The following is a 16,418-nucleotide window of genomic DNA, read 5'->3' on the forward strand; positions in this document are numbered from 1 at the left end:
CCATTCAAGGAAGTCGAAGGAAGTTGACAAAACAAATACATCTGAAACAAATCAAGCTAACATATCAAACAGTCAAACGGCAGGTCCAGTTATAATTGGTAATTCAACAGATCCCGTAAACAATGAATCTTCTGAGATATTCAATGTGCCTAGAGTTGATTATGGCCATTTACATAGACCTTTATTTACAATTTTTACAATTTTTCTGACACTGATGAGTCCATTTTTGATAATGCAAGAACAAGTTTTGCGAAATCTTTTTGCTTTCTCTTTTGCTTTAAACATAACAATCAAATGAAAGGTTGTCAAGAAAAATCACCCGAATAGAGTATCTGGCCAATCTCAGTGACAGTATGAGTCGAGTCCAAAGATACTTAAATCAATCAAACCTAGTTACATAATGAGGTTTATTAGGGTAACTTACAAATGGTGAAATTTATGAAATGGTTGAAATCGTACGTGAACAGCAGACGAGCTGACGAGCAGATCGTCCACCAACACAAGAACCTCTTTCCTCATTTATTCAAGAATATGACGAATTTCAATGTTTCCTTTCGCCTTCTTTACTTGTCTCATGTTAATTGATTCCTTTCTTCTTTTTTACCTTTTTCCACTAATCTTGATCTTTTTCTTATAATGCGGCCACGCATAAGAATCTCACAATGGCCACTTAACCAATTCTCAAATTGTCCAATTATTGGTTGTAAAAACAACTTGTCTTTCCTGCTGATTTTTCATTTCTTCAATTGAAAACTCAATCAACGTTCAACTTGTCAACAAGTTGTTATCAAGTTTGAAAAAAGGCTTCTGTGAAAACATTCAAACATTCATTCGTTTCTTGCCCTTTGAATGCGATGGAAAAAAGTTAATGGAAAGTTGCAGCGGTTCTTCAATCACTTTTTTTGTGAACTGCACAAGTTTAATCTTTGTGAATCAAATGAAATTGTGAAAGATTATCCTTAACTAATCGAGTTTCATTACAAGGGAAAATGAGGTAAAAGAAAAGCATTTTTGTCTGAAGAATCAGACGAATCAGATCATTTTGAATCAAAATTTTGGTTGATTTAATAGTACAATAAAGTGTTGAAAATAAATTAATTTGACTTTGAAAAAAGAATCACAGTTTTGAGTTTGCCTCGAGTTTTTTTTGTCGTTGAAATTTGGATGAAAAAGTTGCAAATTTCCTTTGCCAAACACACTTTTTTCAGAGTTTGAATGAAACTTTTTTCCTCTCCTTTCCTTTGTTGAACTTAATGGTGGACCTTTTCACATGGACTGTTCTCTGTGAAACTGGTGTCCCAAATGATTGGCTGAATGGGTGAATTTAAAGCTACCCTGGAGTTTGTTGGTGGAACCGTCTGTATGCAAGTTGGTTGAAATTTGATTCTTTTCATTGAATCCTGTGATTGAAATTGAGAGATGAAAAAAATGAAGCAAAGGTAAAAAAATGTTGAAATAATGAACTTGAGTTGCATCAGTTGAAGATGTACTCACGTAATTGAGCGGGGAAGCATTTGCTGGTGAATTTGGTTGATAGTTTGCTGAGTAAATGTTTTGTCCGTAATTTGTTTGCAAATGAATGTGATTATTGGGCGCTTCATTGGACCACATGAAGCTTTCCGTCCCATGATCAGCTTTGGATGTTGCAGTTGACGAGATTATGCTTGTTGCATCAGCTTGAATATTGTACTTGGCCAACTCGTTTTTGGCCACAGCAATGCAATCAAATGTTGCTATTGGATTTTTAACTGAATCAATTGCATAAAAACTTTTCTCCAAATTGTTTGTCCTCGATATGTCAGGTAAATAACTTTCATTTTCCACTATTCGCGGACTATTTTTAGGATAATCTGTTGAATTTTAATAGAAATAGAAAAAAATGATTCAGTTCATTGATGGATCATGAAAAAAAGTTCAACTGCAAAAGCAAAAACAGCTCCATCTAATGCGGAGTAAACAAATTATACTCTAATGTACTTGGTTACAGACTCTCCAGTACAGAGACATCTATTGATGTCAATGCTCAAATCATTATTGATATTTGGATAATGGTAAAAGCAAAATACCGAGCAAATAAGCAAATTGAAATAAGTTTTGCGAGTTCTTTTATTTCGACAAACAATATATAACAACGTCCCTTTGTGCTTTTCCGACTATTTTCTAACTATTTTTATTCTATTCTATTAATGATGCCGTCGAAAGACGTTTTTATTTAAAAAAGAGCGCAGGCAGAAACTCGAGTATTCGAGTTAAGTGTTGAGCCTTGGCGGTTTGTAGAAGCATAAAAATTTAGTGCATAAGAGCTATTGAATAATCTCTCTGAATATTTTTCGAGAAAATCGAGGTCAAAGTTGAAACTTCGATCACCTTTTTTCAAGATTAGATTTTTTCATAGAACTCATTGTCCTGTTGTAACTTTTGCTGATTATCCAAGCAAATATTTTTAATGAAGAAATTGTCTTTTTCTGTACAACAGATCACTTCGATCACTTATCGTGTTGACTTTGACTGTTGGCTCCATCTATAGCAGAAAATTGCAACTAAAGAGTATTGAAATAAATTAATTTGATAAAAAGTTGATGAAATGCAATTTTTGTGGGAAAGTTTAATTTAAAATTGAAAGAGAAGTTGGAAATTGACTTTTGATTTTGATGAAGCATTTTATTTCATTTTCACAGATAATTTCAAAATGATGCATTAATGCATTGTCTCAATAGATGGCAACTGAAGCATCAATAGTTGAGTGCAATGAAACAAAACAATTACAATGAAAAATTAGTTTCCAACTTTTACCAATACTTTTTCAATTTAAATTGAACCATTCAATTGATTCTTCATTTCTATTATTTTAGCTCAATTCAGTTGCACCCTGAGTGATTAGATGAAATTGATCAAATCTTTTTCCCTCTCTCTCTCTCCTATCTAATTATTAGTTGAAGATGATAATGACTGATAAGCCTTCAATATATAAAAGAAGGTCATAAGTGTTGGAAGGAAGTTCAATATCGGAAAAAAGGCAAGATAAACTTCCGTTTGTTGGTGATAAAAACAAGGGAAAAAAGTATGATGCAAAAGATAAAAGATGATGAAGATGAGGATGATAATGATGCTCATCTCGAGTAACCTTTAATCTTAATTTTTCCCTCAAGACATGCGAATCTTGTCATTATAATCATCACCATCTTTTCCCTTCTTTTTACCAATATAATGGTATATCGATATGATTAATGAAACTCCCCTGAAATATATACTTTGTACTACTTTAGATTTGCCATTTTTTCTTCTCTATTTTCTTGATTCTCTTTTATCTTGCTCATCTCTTTTTTATTCCTACACTCATAATCGTAGCTTTATTTCCTGAGGCTTTCCCGGAGTTCAATAAATTTTTTGCTCCAAATGAAGGGCTCTGCTGATGAAAAGGTAAGAGTTAAGTCGGCAAAAGATGAGCCAAAGATGGGAATGAAAATATTGGAAAGAGTTGCTTTAGAAACTGGAAAAGTGAATGGAGAGCAAGATGAAGATGAAAGATGAAGATGGGGCGTAAAATGAGAAAAGGGTTTGGCAAAAGTTAATTGCAATGTTTGTCTCCCAATTGGCACATTAAATCGATTGGCAAGTGACCATTGAGATAACCTTTACTGGTTTAATGGTTAAACGTTTTTCTTTGGTGTTTCATGGATGAATGTTGATTGATCAAAGTTTCAAGTTGAGATTGAACAAGATGAAAGGGAAAATGTTGGACATGGACAGAGATGAAGAAAAACATTAACATGAAGAAGAAGAAGCAAAAGAGCAATAAGATGCATGAAAGATGCTCACAGCTTGTTATCAATCCCAACCTCGTTTGCACTGGGAACAACCTTTATTGGAAACCTTATTACGTTCACTGGTCACTAATCACTCTTCATCATCATCATTATCATTATCATCAACATCAGGATCAACATATTATTTCACTGATTTTCTTCTTCTGCTTCTCTCTCTCTCTTCCTTTTCTCTTTGGGCATCAACATCATTGGTCATCTTATCTTGATTACATGTCCAGTCTCGGTGATTGTATATACAAGAGCAATTGGAAAGGTAACAAAAACAGTGAAAGGAAAAGAAGAAGCAAAAAAAGTTATTTCATTTCTATTATAATTTTTACTCTCATTACTGGTCAACTGACTTGAATTTCAATGGTTACAAGTTGGAACAAGCAACACTTTGATTAAATCCCGAGTCCATTGATTAATGTTTATGGTGTGCTTTCAATTTCATGGGCAAACTTTTTGTCCAACAAACATTTGGAAAAATTTCAACAAAAATGTCGAAAGTTGGCAAAAATAGATTTTCTCAAATCGTCCATTTAAAGCGCACTTGCACTTACGGTGTTTAAGTTTACAATTTACAATAACTTTCAACTGATCTTTGATCATCAGTTTTGGTTTAATCTTTTCTTGGCTTTAAATTTTTGCTGCTGTTTTTAGAACTGAAAGAGCTCGATTTGTTGTCGAAGAGACATCATTGACCGTTGAATTTCTTAAATAAAGAACTTTTTTACAGGCAAAAAGCAAATGAACTCGATTCAGTCTTCAGATTTAATCTTTTAAAGATTTTCTCATTTGAAAGTGACGATAAAATCGAAATACGAAAATTGATATTCCCAGAGTGCAAGCCATTCAAGAAATGTGCACTCAACTGTATACTTTTTTGGCACAATAATGGTTATTATGGTATGTATTATTTCAAATTTGGAATAAAATTGTTTCTCATTGAACAATTCTTTCAAGATTTGTTTCAATCTTCTGAATAAATTTGTGAATCGAAAAAAGTTTCAATTTTCTTTTCTTTTAAGGTCCAGACAACGGTCCTGTAAGACGAAGAATGTATACTCTAACAAAATTTTCTTTAGACTTGAAGATCTCGTCGAATCTCGACTCACCGAGTCCGATCTGATTGCACTAACTATTCTAACGAATTCAAAAGTTTCTTCCAAAGGATCTGATATTCAGAACTGATCGAATCGGATCGTCAACAAGTCGCATCAAATAAATAGAGAAAATCTCATTTTCAGCTTACAAAAACTTCTCAACACTGTTGTTCAGATACCAGCTTAATATACTTCAAGTCTAATTTTTCCATCGAAGGTAAAGTCGACTACAAAATAAAAATACAAAACACGCGAAAACAGCGTCAAAAAATCGCAGACCGACATAAGATTATTGAAGTAATCGAAATTTTCGTTTCCACAAAAAAATCAAATTTTCTTCCATTTCAATTGCGCTCTTCAATGGAACTCTTGAAGGAAAAATTTCTTTTGAATCCTCAACCATAATGAACACACTTATGAACCTGAATCGATAACTTTTAATCAAGCCAACAATTTACACTGGTTTAATCAATGATTTCTTTTCTTGTATAGAACCTGATTCCAAACATTTGATTGCTCATTTTTATCCTTTTGTCTCCTTCTTGACCACCATTCTTGGTTATATTGAACTTGGTGGATAACAATGGGAATAAAAGTAGTAAAATAAGATGCGAAAAAAAGTGTTTATAAGAAAAACATTTTTCTTTTTTCTCTTCTTCTTCTTCTCACTGATAATATTTATAATAACAACAATAACAGTGTGAGTAATAATGGGACAGGGAAGGAATAATAATCTCCAGAGAATTGAAATGTACACACAACCAAATATATTTATTTCTTCTATGGATACTTGCTTTGTATCCCATTTGGTTTTGATATTTTTATACTCATTTTCATCCAGAATATACGGATAAAGATATTTATATAATATTATGTGACCAAACCCAGTAATCCTTTGTAAGCTTCTGATGTAAGTTTTTCTGATCCTTATCATGATCTTCAGTGAATATCGTTTTCCTCTCTTTTCTCACTTTTCTGCTTTTCACACTTTTTCTCCTTCTTTGACACAAAATCATCTTCGATATTATTCGCTTAGCCTTTTCTCTCTGGTCTTTTCTTCTTTACCTAACAACTTTTATATCAAAGAAACTCGGGAAATCAAAACGCTGGCAATGAAGGAAAATGAAGAAACTCTATTACCTTTTCTTATCCTGGTCAAGTTACGACGAGATAATTATTTGAATAAAAGACTTGGGCTAATCAAGTAAATTTAATCAAGAATCAATGAGAATTGGATTGAATGAGGAAACGAAAGAAACGTTAAAGAAGATTATAACAAGATCATTACCATAAACAAAATTATTGAACAGTTCAACTTGTCGACAGATTTGTGGACATTTCATTTTCTCATTACCTTTTCTTCCATTATCTTGGTCAACTCTTTTTTGAGCTGCCCATTGAAACACTTTTCTTCCTTCCTTATTGACCTTCTTTACCTGGTGTGTGTTTGTCTTGCAAGTTTACCTTCAACTTGAGTTTGACTCTTTTTTTTCGTCACTAAACTTTTTTTCTCTCGTTTAATCAAATTGTTCAATCTTGTCTGAATTGTAAAGAGTCATGTCAATTGTATCTTCTTTTTTTAGAGGTTATCAAAGTTTCCAAGTTGAATCGAGTTGAGGAAGAAAGAAGACAATGGAATGAAGAAGATTGAAGGAGAGAGTTGAACAAAAAAATGGTTAAACGTGATGATCATTTTGAATGGTTACACTTTAGTTTAACCAAATGTTTAACGATCATGGTAAAAACCTTTTACTTTTGAAAAGAGAGACTCGAAAAATAAACAAAAACGATTCAAGAACTCGATTGAATTCAACATCGAAAATTGAGTTTTTACTAAATCTTGAAAAACTGCGCATTTTGCAAGTTTAAGCTCATCAAAATTTAATCGAAAGTTAATCGTCAAGATTTTTCGTCACTTTCATTGAGCTTTGAGTGATTCTCGTTGAGACTCCAATTCAATTTCCATGAGAGTTTCTTCAATTACTAAGTAACTCAACTCAATTTCCTTAGATTTTCTCGAGAATCAACTAAGGCTGCGAAAAATTCAAAAGTCGAAGAGAAATTCGTTGCCGAAGCGGAGAAAATTTTTTCATAGGAAAGGCATTATTTCCACAAATGCAGTTGATGAGTTGACTTGACTCGTCAAAAGAAGAAAACTTTCGGATGTTGAAATTTCGAGTTTTAAGAAAATTTTCAAATTAAAATTCCAGGTTCGTTGATTGATTATGATCGTTCACATGCACGAGTTTTCAGCCCTTTTAACTCTGCTTTTTTACTGGTTACTGAGTTGTTAATAAATTGTTACATTTTGCCTAGTAATTAACAAGCGTCCATTTGTTTACTCGAACCAGGATTGATTAACTCAAAGTTAAACATTTAACCAATTATTTTGATTGACTTAACTCAACTGTTTACCAAAGAAAAAAAGCAGTTAAAACATTTTACTTCTTTTACAATTTAAACCTTCATTTCAACATTATCCTTGAACCAGTAAATTTGATTCAATTTTGACTGTTACTTCAACTATACAAAAGCACAAGAATAAAACTGCAATGTTAATTGTCAAAATTTCAAACTCTTTTTCACTTTACATGATTATCAAATGAACACTTTTCAAGTTTGAACCAACTAACGAAAATTTCATTTCACTGGTAAAAAGTTTGCAACTTGAACATGATGAGCAAGAATCGAGACAAGAAGGAAATGTAAAATCAAATTCATCAATTGCTGTGTTGGCTTCAACTTGATGACTTTGAGTGGGTTGCGTTGATAGAAAAGAATGAAAAGTTCTCTGGAGAATTTTTTCTCCATTTTTTCTCTCCTCTTTTGCATGCAGCTAGTTGCAGGTTCAGGGTGAATTAATTTGATTCGGTGAATGATGACAATAATCAATTAATGCAAAGAAAAGAAGAAGAAGAAGATTACACCAAAAGCTATAGATATGTTCACAGTGTCCATTGTTTTTTCGTTGATCGACTTTCTTTTGTCACAGACAATATTATCTTTAATGTTAAACTGTTTTCCCTTTGTGTTTATCAAAGTGTAACACATTGATTGACCATTAAGGTTGCAACCTTAATTTATTGTCCATTCACGAGTTGATAAGTCATCGTGTCCACAACTGTCTTGTGATTTCTTTTCATTTCTATTCAATTGAGAAAATTGTTTATTCTCTTGAAACTTTGCAACATTGTTTTTTGTTTCTTGTCGAAAAAAAGGCGCAAAGAATCTTCAACTCAAAGTTGGAAAGGAAAAGAGTGAAAAGTTCTGTTTGTGTAATCAACTGATAACTTATTATCTTTTGATGAGGTTCAACAATGTAATCAGATATTGTTTCCAAATGGTATTCAGAATAATACATGAAAATGAAATGAAAGTCGATTCTTGGGAGAATAGGGAAAAGGAGAATAAAAAGGAAAAGCGAAAAAAAGTAATTGAATTAACAATTATCGAACATTAATTTGTATCACATTTTCTTCTCTTTTCATTATCAATTAACCAAAATGATATCAACATTGATCTTGATTGGAGTTGATTGAAACTAATAGTAAGAGCAAGCATTGTGTTTTGATTTCAATAAATTACCTGATGTCACTTGGCTTCTACACGAACTATAAGATGTTTTCCTTTGTTTAATTATTAAGGCAATTAAGATGGTGACAACAATTAATCCACCAGCAATTGATAACAAAATGCCCATTATTTGATCCTTAATGGAACCTTGATCAGCTTCTATTTGCATATGTAAGTGCATATGGCAGGCGAGAGAAGAGAATAATTGAGAAGAAGGAAAAAAAGTTAAGTTAATAAAAAGATAATTTGATTATTGGTAAGATGTAATTAGTGAATATGAGCTTGTTGAAAATTAATTGCACTTCAAGTTTCATGAGTTTATGCTAAGTGCACAGTCTTTAATGAGAGGGAACAATTGACACAATTTTTGCAATGTAAAGCTCGACAAATGTTTTGTCACTTTGCTCACAATAATGAGTGAAGTTGTAATCTGAAAAATCTTGAGAAACCATCAGAAATGATTTAAAACAAATATTGCGAAGTTTAGATCAGAAAAACTCTCGAATAAACTATTGGCGGAATGAGTCCAACCTGACTAACCTGCACCCTCATCATCAGCTCTAGTTTCTGCTGATTCTTTTGCTACACATCATATTGACAGTCGAAGTAGAAAGTGTTTTTTTCAAATTTTTAGACTTTGACTAGTGATGCGAAAATCACATCTTACGAACCGTTAGTCGAACATTTTTGGGTTGGAAGAAAAAATATTTGAAAAATGTATTCATGATACAGCTTTTCGATTTCTCCTTTTTTCTGGTTATTAGCATTTTCTGAGAATTCAATGACTCAATGATGTACTCAATGTATTTCAATTGAAATATTTCAAGTGTTAAGATTTCTTGTATTTCTGTGAGATTCATGATTAATAACAATATAATGTTGAAGTGGATAAAAGTTTTAAATGCAAAAAGAGATAAATTGTTTCTTTTAAGTACATTTTTGTCTTACCTTTTGATTGTTGTTTTTGGGGATTTGGCAAGGTTAATCCTGTAAGATTGACACTTTTACTTTTTCCTTTAAAATTGGTTGAGTAAATGTTAACCTTGTAAGGTGTTGAAGAGTGTAAATTGTTGATCCAAAAAATAGGTAACTCTAATGAGCTTTGATTGAAGATTAAATTATGTCCAGTATCGTACACTTGAATGGTAAAGGTTTGTTTAAGGCCTCCAGAATCACCAGGATCACATTTAACCAGAAAACTAGAAGAGGTAGTATTGTAAGTTGAACAGGCTCGAACGGGTGACGGCGGACCTTTAATAAAAAGAGAAGCCAAAAAATTGAAAAACCCATTTTCTATTTATATTCCAAGAGAAAAAGCAAAAAGAAAACTTGATTCGACTCGAAAAATTTTCCCGTCGAAATCGGACATAAAATCGTAAAAATCTTTCGATTCTTTATAACCTTTTCCCATACATAATTAAACACTTTTGAGTTGAATTTTTTTTCTTAACAAGACAAACATTTCTTTCAATTTACCAAGTTTCTCAAATGTTTATTTTCATTTGAAAGTGAATCAATTTTGCAAACGATGAAACTGGGTCAATAATGTGTAATGATTAATAATGGACATTAAAGTGCATCACAATGTTATATGAAAAGATGATTAAAACTGTGGTCAAACATTGTTATCATTAAAGCTGTTTATTTTGATTTGAGGTGAGCAAGGGAAAGGATAACAACGGAAGTGTGTTTACCAAGTGAATAAACAGTTTGTTATATCCAAAGGTTTGCAAGAATATTTCAAGATTTATTGATTCTCGACATGAAATTTCGATTAGAAAGACCTCAAGGGTTAACAGGAAGGTAAATCGGATGAAGAGCAAGAAGAAAAAAAGTCGAGTCCACTTGAAATGAACCCTTGGGTTATTGACTGAACAAGAGATGAGAGAGAAGAGAAACTGATTGGAAACATTGTACAAGTAATGTTATCATCAACTTAATCGCCTCTACAATTTGATATCTTAATGTTTTGATAAGATTATCTCACAAGAAATGAATTAATTGAAAAGAATGGCGATAAATCACTGGAACCTTTCAGTTGATTGGCCATTATTGTACAAGCTGTGTCGTGTTTTATTAACAGTTTCAATCGAGATTCAACCAAATGACGAAACAATGAAATATTGACCATCAAATAATAATTGAAAAATTGGAAACAAAAGGAAAGGCTAAAAGTGTAAAATTGTCAAATCTCTTTATTCCCTCCCAGCAGTTGCACCAGTAAATGGAATGCAATTTTTATTGGGTTCGTAATTTTCATCATTCAGAACATTATTGCTTCCTTTATCATTTCATGATAATGTTGCAAACTTTTTTTATATCTTTTCTTCATGATGACAGGTTGGTTCAAGATTCACTTTGGAGTGAGAAAGAGGAACAAGGGTAAAAGATGAAGATGACCCTGGGCTCATTGAGTTCAAATTGAAAATTCACCATTAAATGAATTGTTGGTGGAGAAAAAAGAAAAAGAAAAAACTTTTCCAACGGCTCATCAAATTCATCTTTCTTTTTACCGCTTTCCTTTCATTTACTAGCTTTTAACATTATTATTATGATTACCATTATTGTTATTATTATTATCATGTAATAAATATTTTCAACTCCCACTTGGTAAAGTTGACAATAAAGATTGGAGTCAAATTTTGCACCTCAATGACAATCTTTTCATTTCGACTTTTCCTTGTCTCTCTTTTTGGTCCAATATAAAACTTGAAACTGTTCAATAACAATGAATCGTTTTTGTTCACTTTTTTTCGAGACAATTTTCATTCTTTCGTGAAACATTGTCGTGGATGGTTAAGTAAGGATGAAATTTGAACATTTTCTTGTATCAACTGGAATGAAGGTAAACCTATCAAAGTAATAAGCAATCACGACGAAAACAATCTTTTCTGTTTGGCCCATTAAATCATCTTGGGCAAGTATTAAATGCTTTGCTTTCTTTTGTAGCAAATTTTCTTGAAGAGCATTTCTTAAAACTGTCAAACTGGAGCAATCACAATTTGATTTATTGTTAAATAAAATTGAAAAATGTTTATTGTTTGTTGAGATGATGATGATGTTGATAACGCAAGAGGATAAAAATGGAAAGGAGAAAAAAAATCTTTATCAAAACTTGTAAAAAAACAAGAATTCATCTCAATCTTTTCTTAATGTGATAGTAAAAAAGTAAAATCAAATGCAACGATTTCAATTCATTTTATTGTCATGTCGAGGCGAAATTTTGTTACAAAGTTGGAAAAAACTTGTAAATAAAATCAAGGTGCTAAGGATAGGCTATTTATAATGGTCAGTTAGGATTTGGCACTCATTCTTTTCCCAATTTCAGCTTATGCATGAGCAGCTATCTCCAGACTTAAAGCTGCTTATACCAAATTTACAGAATCAACTTTAAATTTGACTTTAATTAGAAATTATAATATTGAACAATGTAAACAAAGAAACAGGCTTGTAAAAGAGTTTCCAGTTAAAAATTCATTCTTTTATACATCCATAAGAGTATTCAGCTTTCTTGAAAACAATTAAAAACGCTTAAATTAGTTGATTTAGAATGAGTTAAAATGTCACATATTCACTTTTTTATTTATCCAATTACTAATAACCATTGTATCAATATAGTGGTGTGATGTTTTATCACATAACGGGTCTCATTCATTGCCTTTTTAAATTGATGACAAAAACAAATGTAAATAATGAGTAATAAAAGTGGATATTGGGGTCAAAAATAGTTATGATAATTTTAAAAGTTTCTTGGCAAAATGTATGTTTTTGTCTTCAAAAATATTTAAATATATATACTCGACATGATGTTTACCTTGTTATGAGGATTCAATGGTATAATCTTGACGGTGATGTCTGTTGATGTCTTTCAATATTAGTTCATAGCTGTTGATGCGACTGTTGTTAATTTATTGATCAGATAGAATAGTATTTTCAAGCTCTACTTCCAGCAAATTCAAATACTTAGCTCTTCTTACATTTTAAAAAGTTGAATCGACCAAACTGAGAGGGTTCTAAGAAAAAAAAATTACACAGCATAAAAGCTCGAATTCAACTACAGCCACGAAAAATAAGAAACCGTATTTCGGAATACAGATCTCTGAGAAATTCATGAGCATAGAGACTGATGAAAAAAGATGTAGAATCTGTATGTAATAACATTGAGAGGGGAAACATCTTTGTTATTCAGGTTGATGGTTGATTGTTGGAGCAGGATTTTATGTAAAACTTGTTCATTTGAGTAAAGAGTAAAGAGGGGAACGTTTTTTTACCACCAATTTTTCACCGTATTGGCCACCATATTGTGCACCACTAAATCCAGCACATACACCAAATCAAACAAATCAGGTATCAAACCTTTTTAAAGAGAATTTTCTCAGCAAAAATATTCAACTAAATTGTTGACCTCTTTCATCCACACTTCCGAGTGACTTTTTACACCACATTTTCAAACAAATTTTTTATAAAGTTATCTAACACCGAAACTCAGGTTCTTGATAATTTTTTCAGGTTGAAAGGAGAAACATTCCGTATTCAATAGCATTGTGGAGGGAAGCAAATTATTTTTTAGTTTATTGTTATTTGTTTTATGATTTATATTTCAGCGGATTGACTCTCGAATAAGAGTAGCGGCCTGATGAACAGTCAGAGACATAAGAATTAGCACGCTTCGCATAATTGAATATTTCTCTGATCTCTTTCCATTTGATAAAATCACTTTCAAAGTTCGAAATTAGATTTCATTTTGTTCAGATGTGGAACCGGGTTTTATTTTTTAGTTTTTCATCAATCATGTTTTCCTTCATTAAGAATTTGCGTTTGCAAATGTGGATTGAATTTAGCATACGCGGTTGAAAGAAACTTGAGATCAGCCGTTATCGCACCAGTTCCTTGAATAATCTTATAAAATTGTTTATAAATCTGTTAAAAATCGAAAGACAAATCGCACGTGTCTTTTTATTAGTTAAAATTATGTATGCAAGCTTGACTTTCGGCAAAGTCATTACATGCTCTATCATTTGAATAGTTCAATCATCATTCTGTTAAGATAACAAATGACGAATAATGACAAATAATAGTCTAAAGGAAACGGAGAAAATTGAATAATGAGATAGATGCAAATTAATTGTTTGTTCATCTTAATAACAATGCTATAAATACTAAGAATTTTACAACCGATTTGTCAAAGTTTATCTTGAGTTCACTTGAGGTTTGTCAAGTTACTCTCCGGCGAAGTTAATTGTCCCAATTGCAATGAAATCCCAAATTCTAAAATTTTTTTTCAGCATTTTAATCCTATCAATGTTTGGTTTCGTTGTTGGACAGGGACCCTCGACACTATCGCCTGAGCAAAAGTACGCTCTAATGAATCTCCTTGGTGGCGAATTTTATGGATCAAAGAGATAATATTTCAAAAGATTTGACTATGAATAAATAATTAATTTAAAACTTCAATGTTTGATTTCATTTTGTCCAAATTCGTTCTGAAAAATATCACAGTATGCTTGCTACAGATGTGTGCAACAAATCGGAATTTATTAAAGTTCATTCTTAGATTTATTGATAATTAAATTTTTAAGGCCAGTGGTCAAAGCCAAGAGAACTGTTGGTGAAGTGAAAATAAAGTGTGTTTATACAACTCAACGCTATACTCAATTTAATTGTTTAACTGACATTTACAAACAGTTTTTGGTGTAAGAATCACATAGACACCTAGAATCGCCAATACCTGCATGGTCAACATTATCGTGATGCAAACTTGATAAATTGTCCTAAAAGGTTATTAAAAAACATAATGATAATCATCCGAGAGATTATTTATTGTAGCTCACAACTATCACCTCGAATGATGATGACGTTTCATGGCATTATATTAATTGATGATAAAAGCTTTCAAGTTTTAATTAACAATTATTATGTAAATAATTGTTCCGTGCACAGTTGTGTAACTAGAAAAATTTTGTATAGCACGCTGACTTTAGACCGAAATTGAGTCAATAAAATGCAATTGAATTGATTTTGATTGAAAAAAAAGAATTGAGTAAACTCTGTACTTCGACCTACAAAATAAGACCATTTTCTATTAAAATTGAGTGGATGTCACAATGACATTCTCTTAGAAAACAAATGCAGAATGATGGAAACATCAACATAGAGCAGCTTGTTTGATTATTGTCTAGAGGAAATTCACATTTAAAATATCTTAAATTCAAACACTTTATTTATTAACAATCAAATCTGCAAAAATGTTACGTAACGATCACCAAATGAGGTTGAATCTGCCTGAAGGGCTACTAGCTCTGTATTAGGTTGCGGTACGACACGAAATGAAGGTAGTCCAAACATTAACAGCTAGAAGATTAAAACATTTCTACAAGATTAAAATCTGAAAGATCATTCTATTGGCATGAATTAATGTTGTGGTGATTGATTTGGAATCAAATGATAGTATTGTTAGTATTTTTAGAAACAAAATAATAATGAATCCGCAGTTGTTCAATTATTTAATTAGTTTCAATTACATTCAACTCTCTATGCTCTGTTTACTTAAAACTATGGTGATTCAACTAAGCAAAATGATAAAAGCTCTGATGATCTTGCTGTAAGTCAATCTTGACTACATAATTTCAGCTAATTAGACCTGACTTTTCTAATAAATATCAACTTCAAGGATAAAATGCAAATTTAATGGTCTAAATGGTGTTTAAACGTATTGAGCAACAACCCAGCTCTCGCCTAATACTAGATTGACCAATCTCTAGTACAATGCGCGTCTTAGTTACTTGTCTTAGCAATCGGACCCAATAATTCAGTGCTATTTAGCTGATTGATTATCAGTCAAGAAGACTTAAATATTAGTTCGTATAATTAATGATTCATCGTAGTGCAATATTACCCATTTTCGTCTTGAATTTACTGAGCAAGACTGAATAAATTTCAACAAACACTGAAAGCGAGTGAGTTTGTCAATAGGTACAATTGTGTTTATTGTTCTTCCCGAAATCCTCACATCCATCAATAAATGTCCACCTTTTCCTCTTTGTCGGTTTGCGGAAAATGATTACTAATTTGCGAAAGTATGACAAACAAAAATTGACATTTTTTGTACTATTCACTTACATTAATAACGTTGGATTATCATTTTCATGGAAGTTTTCAATCTACTTATCATGTTGGTAAGTACCAACGTACCCCGAGAGATTATTGCGTCAAGTGTGATGAAGAAACTAACTACTCACTTTTCACACATCTTTAAAAGTTAAGGACTTCACAAAACGTTTACCTTTTAGTTTGTGAGTTATTATGGAAGCTTAACGGAAACGGAAACATGTTAATTAGCGCTATTTGAATTATTGAACTTTATTTTAGACAAACTCGAAGCAAGAGTTTACATTGCAAGTTTACCCAATAGTTATCTATTCACATGAAATTGTTGCATGTAAAATCATTCGTAAAACTATTCTATCCTACATTCAATTGGTCTCATATTCCATGTTGTTTTATGCAATAACATTTTTATTGTTACCTCAATTCCTTAGCTGATTGGATAACAACCTAGATAAAGTTTCCAGATAATTGGAGTTACCTATTATTCCATTTTTCTTCACAATGTATAACATATCTATTTACTCGATTCCCTCCCTTTCCACCAGTTATAAACTATACTAAACAATCTAGTATTACCTTTGTTTCATCTTGAACATTTCGTTACTTTGCTCTTACTCTTCTACTCTCAACATTTTACTTGAACCATCAATGACACCCAAAGCCCAATAGCCAAGTTGCACAGTATTACATTTCATGTAAACAAAAATGAAGGAAAATTCAGGAGAAAAAAAGTGAAACAACGAAAAAAGAATAAAGAAAACAATATTCATGGGTAAAAGTTGAGTCTCAATTTCATGGAAAGAAGTAGAAGAAAAAGTAAAAGAAA

General features: G+C 31.7%; 1 protein-coding gene across 1 annotated transcript in view; it reads right to left on the minus strand.

Moving 5' to 3' along the window:
- Nucleotides 1-277: 277 nt before the first annotated feature.
- Nucleotides 278-16,418, minus strand: part of LOC107367766 (nephrin-like) — a 52,694-nt gene continuing 36,553 nt past the window's right edge. The window contains exons 7-10 of the mRNA XM_015935520.3: nt 9,434-9,736; nt 8,498-8,644; nt 1,495-1,850; nt 278-1,400 (exon numbers count right to left, since the gene is read on the minus strand). Coding sequence (XP_015791006.2) covers nt 1,251-1,400; nt 1,495-1,850; nt 8,498-8,644; nt 9,434-9,736 — 956 coding nt within the window. The 3' untranslated portion in view covers nt 278-1,250. The remainder of the gene's footprint in view (nt 1,401-1,494; nt 1,851-8,497; nt 8,645-9,433; nt 9,737-16,418) is intronic.

Source organism: Tetranychus urticae, chromosome 1 (assembly GCF_039701765.1).
Source record: "Tetranychus urticae isolate SD_2017Ah chromosome 1, NJAU_TeUrti_SD_1.0, whole genome shotgun sequence".
Lineage (NCBI taxonomy): Eukaryota > Metazoa > Arthropoda > Arachnida > Trombidiformes > Tetranychidae > Tetranychus > Tetranychus urticae.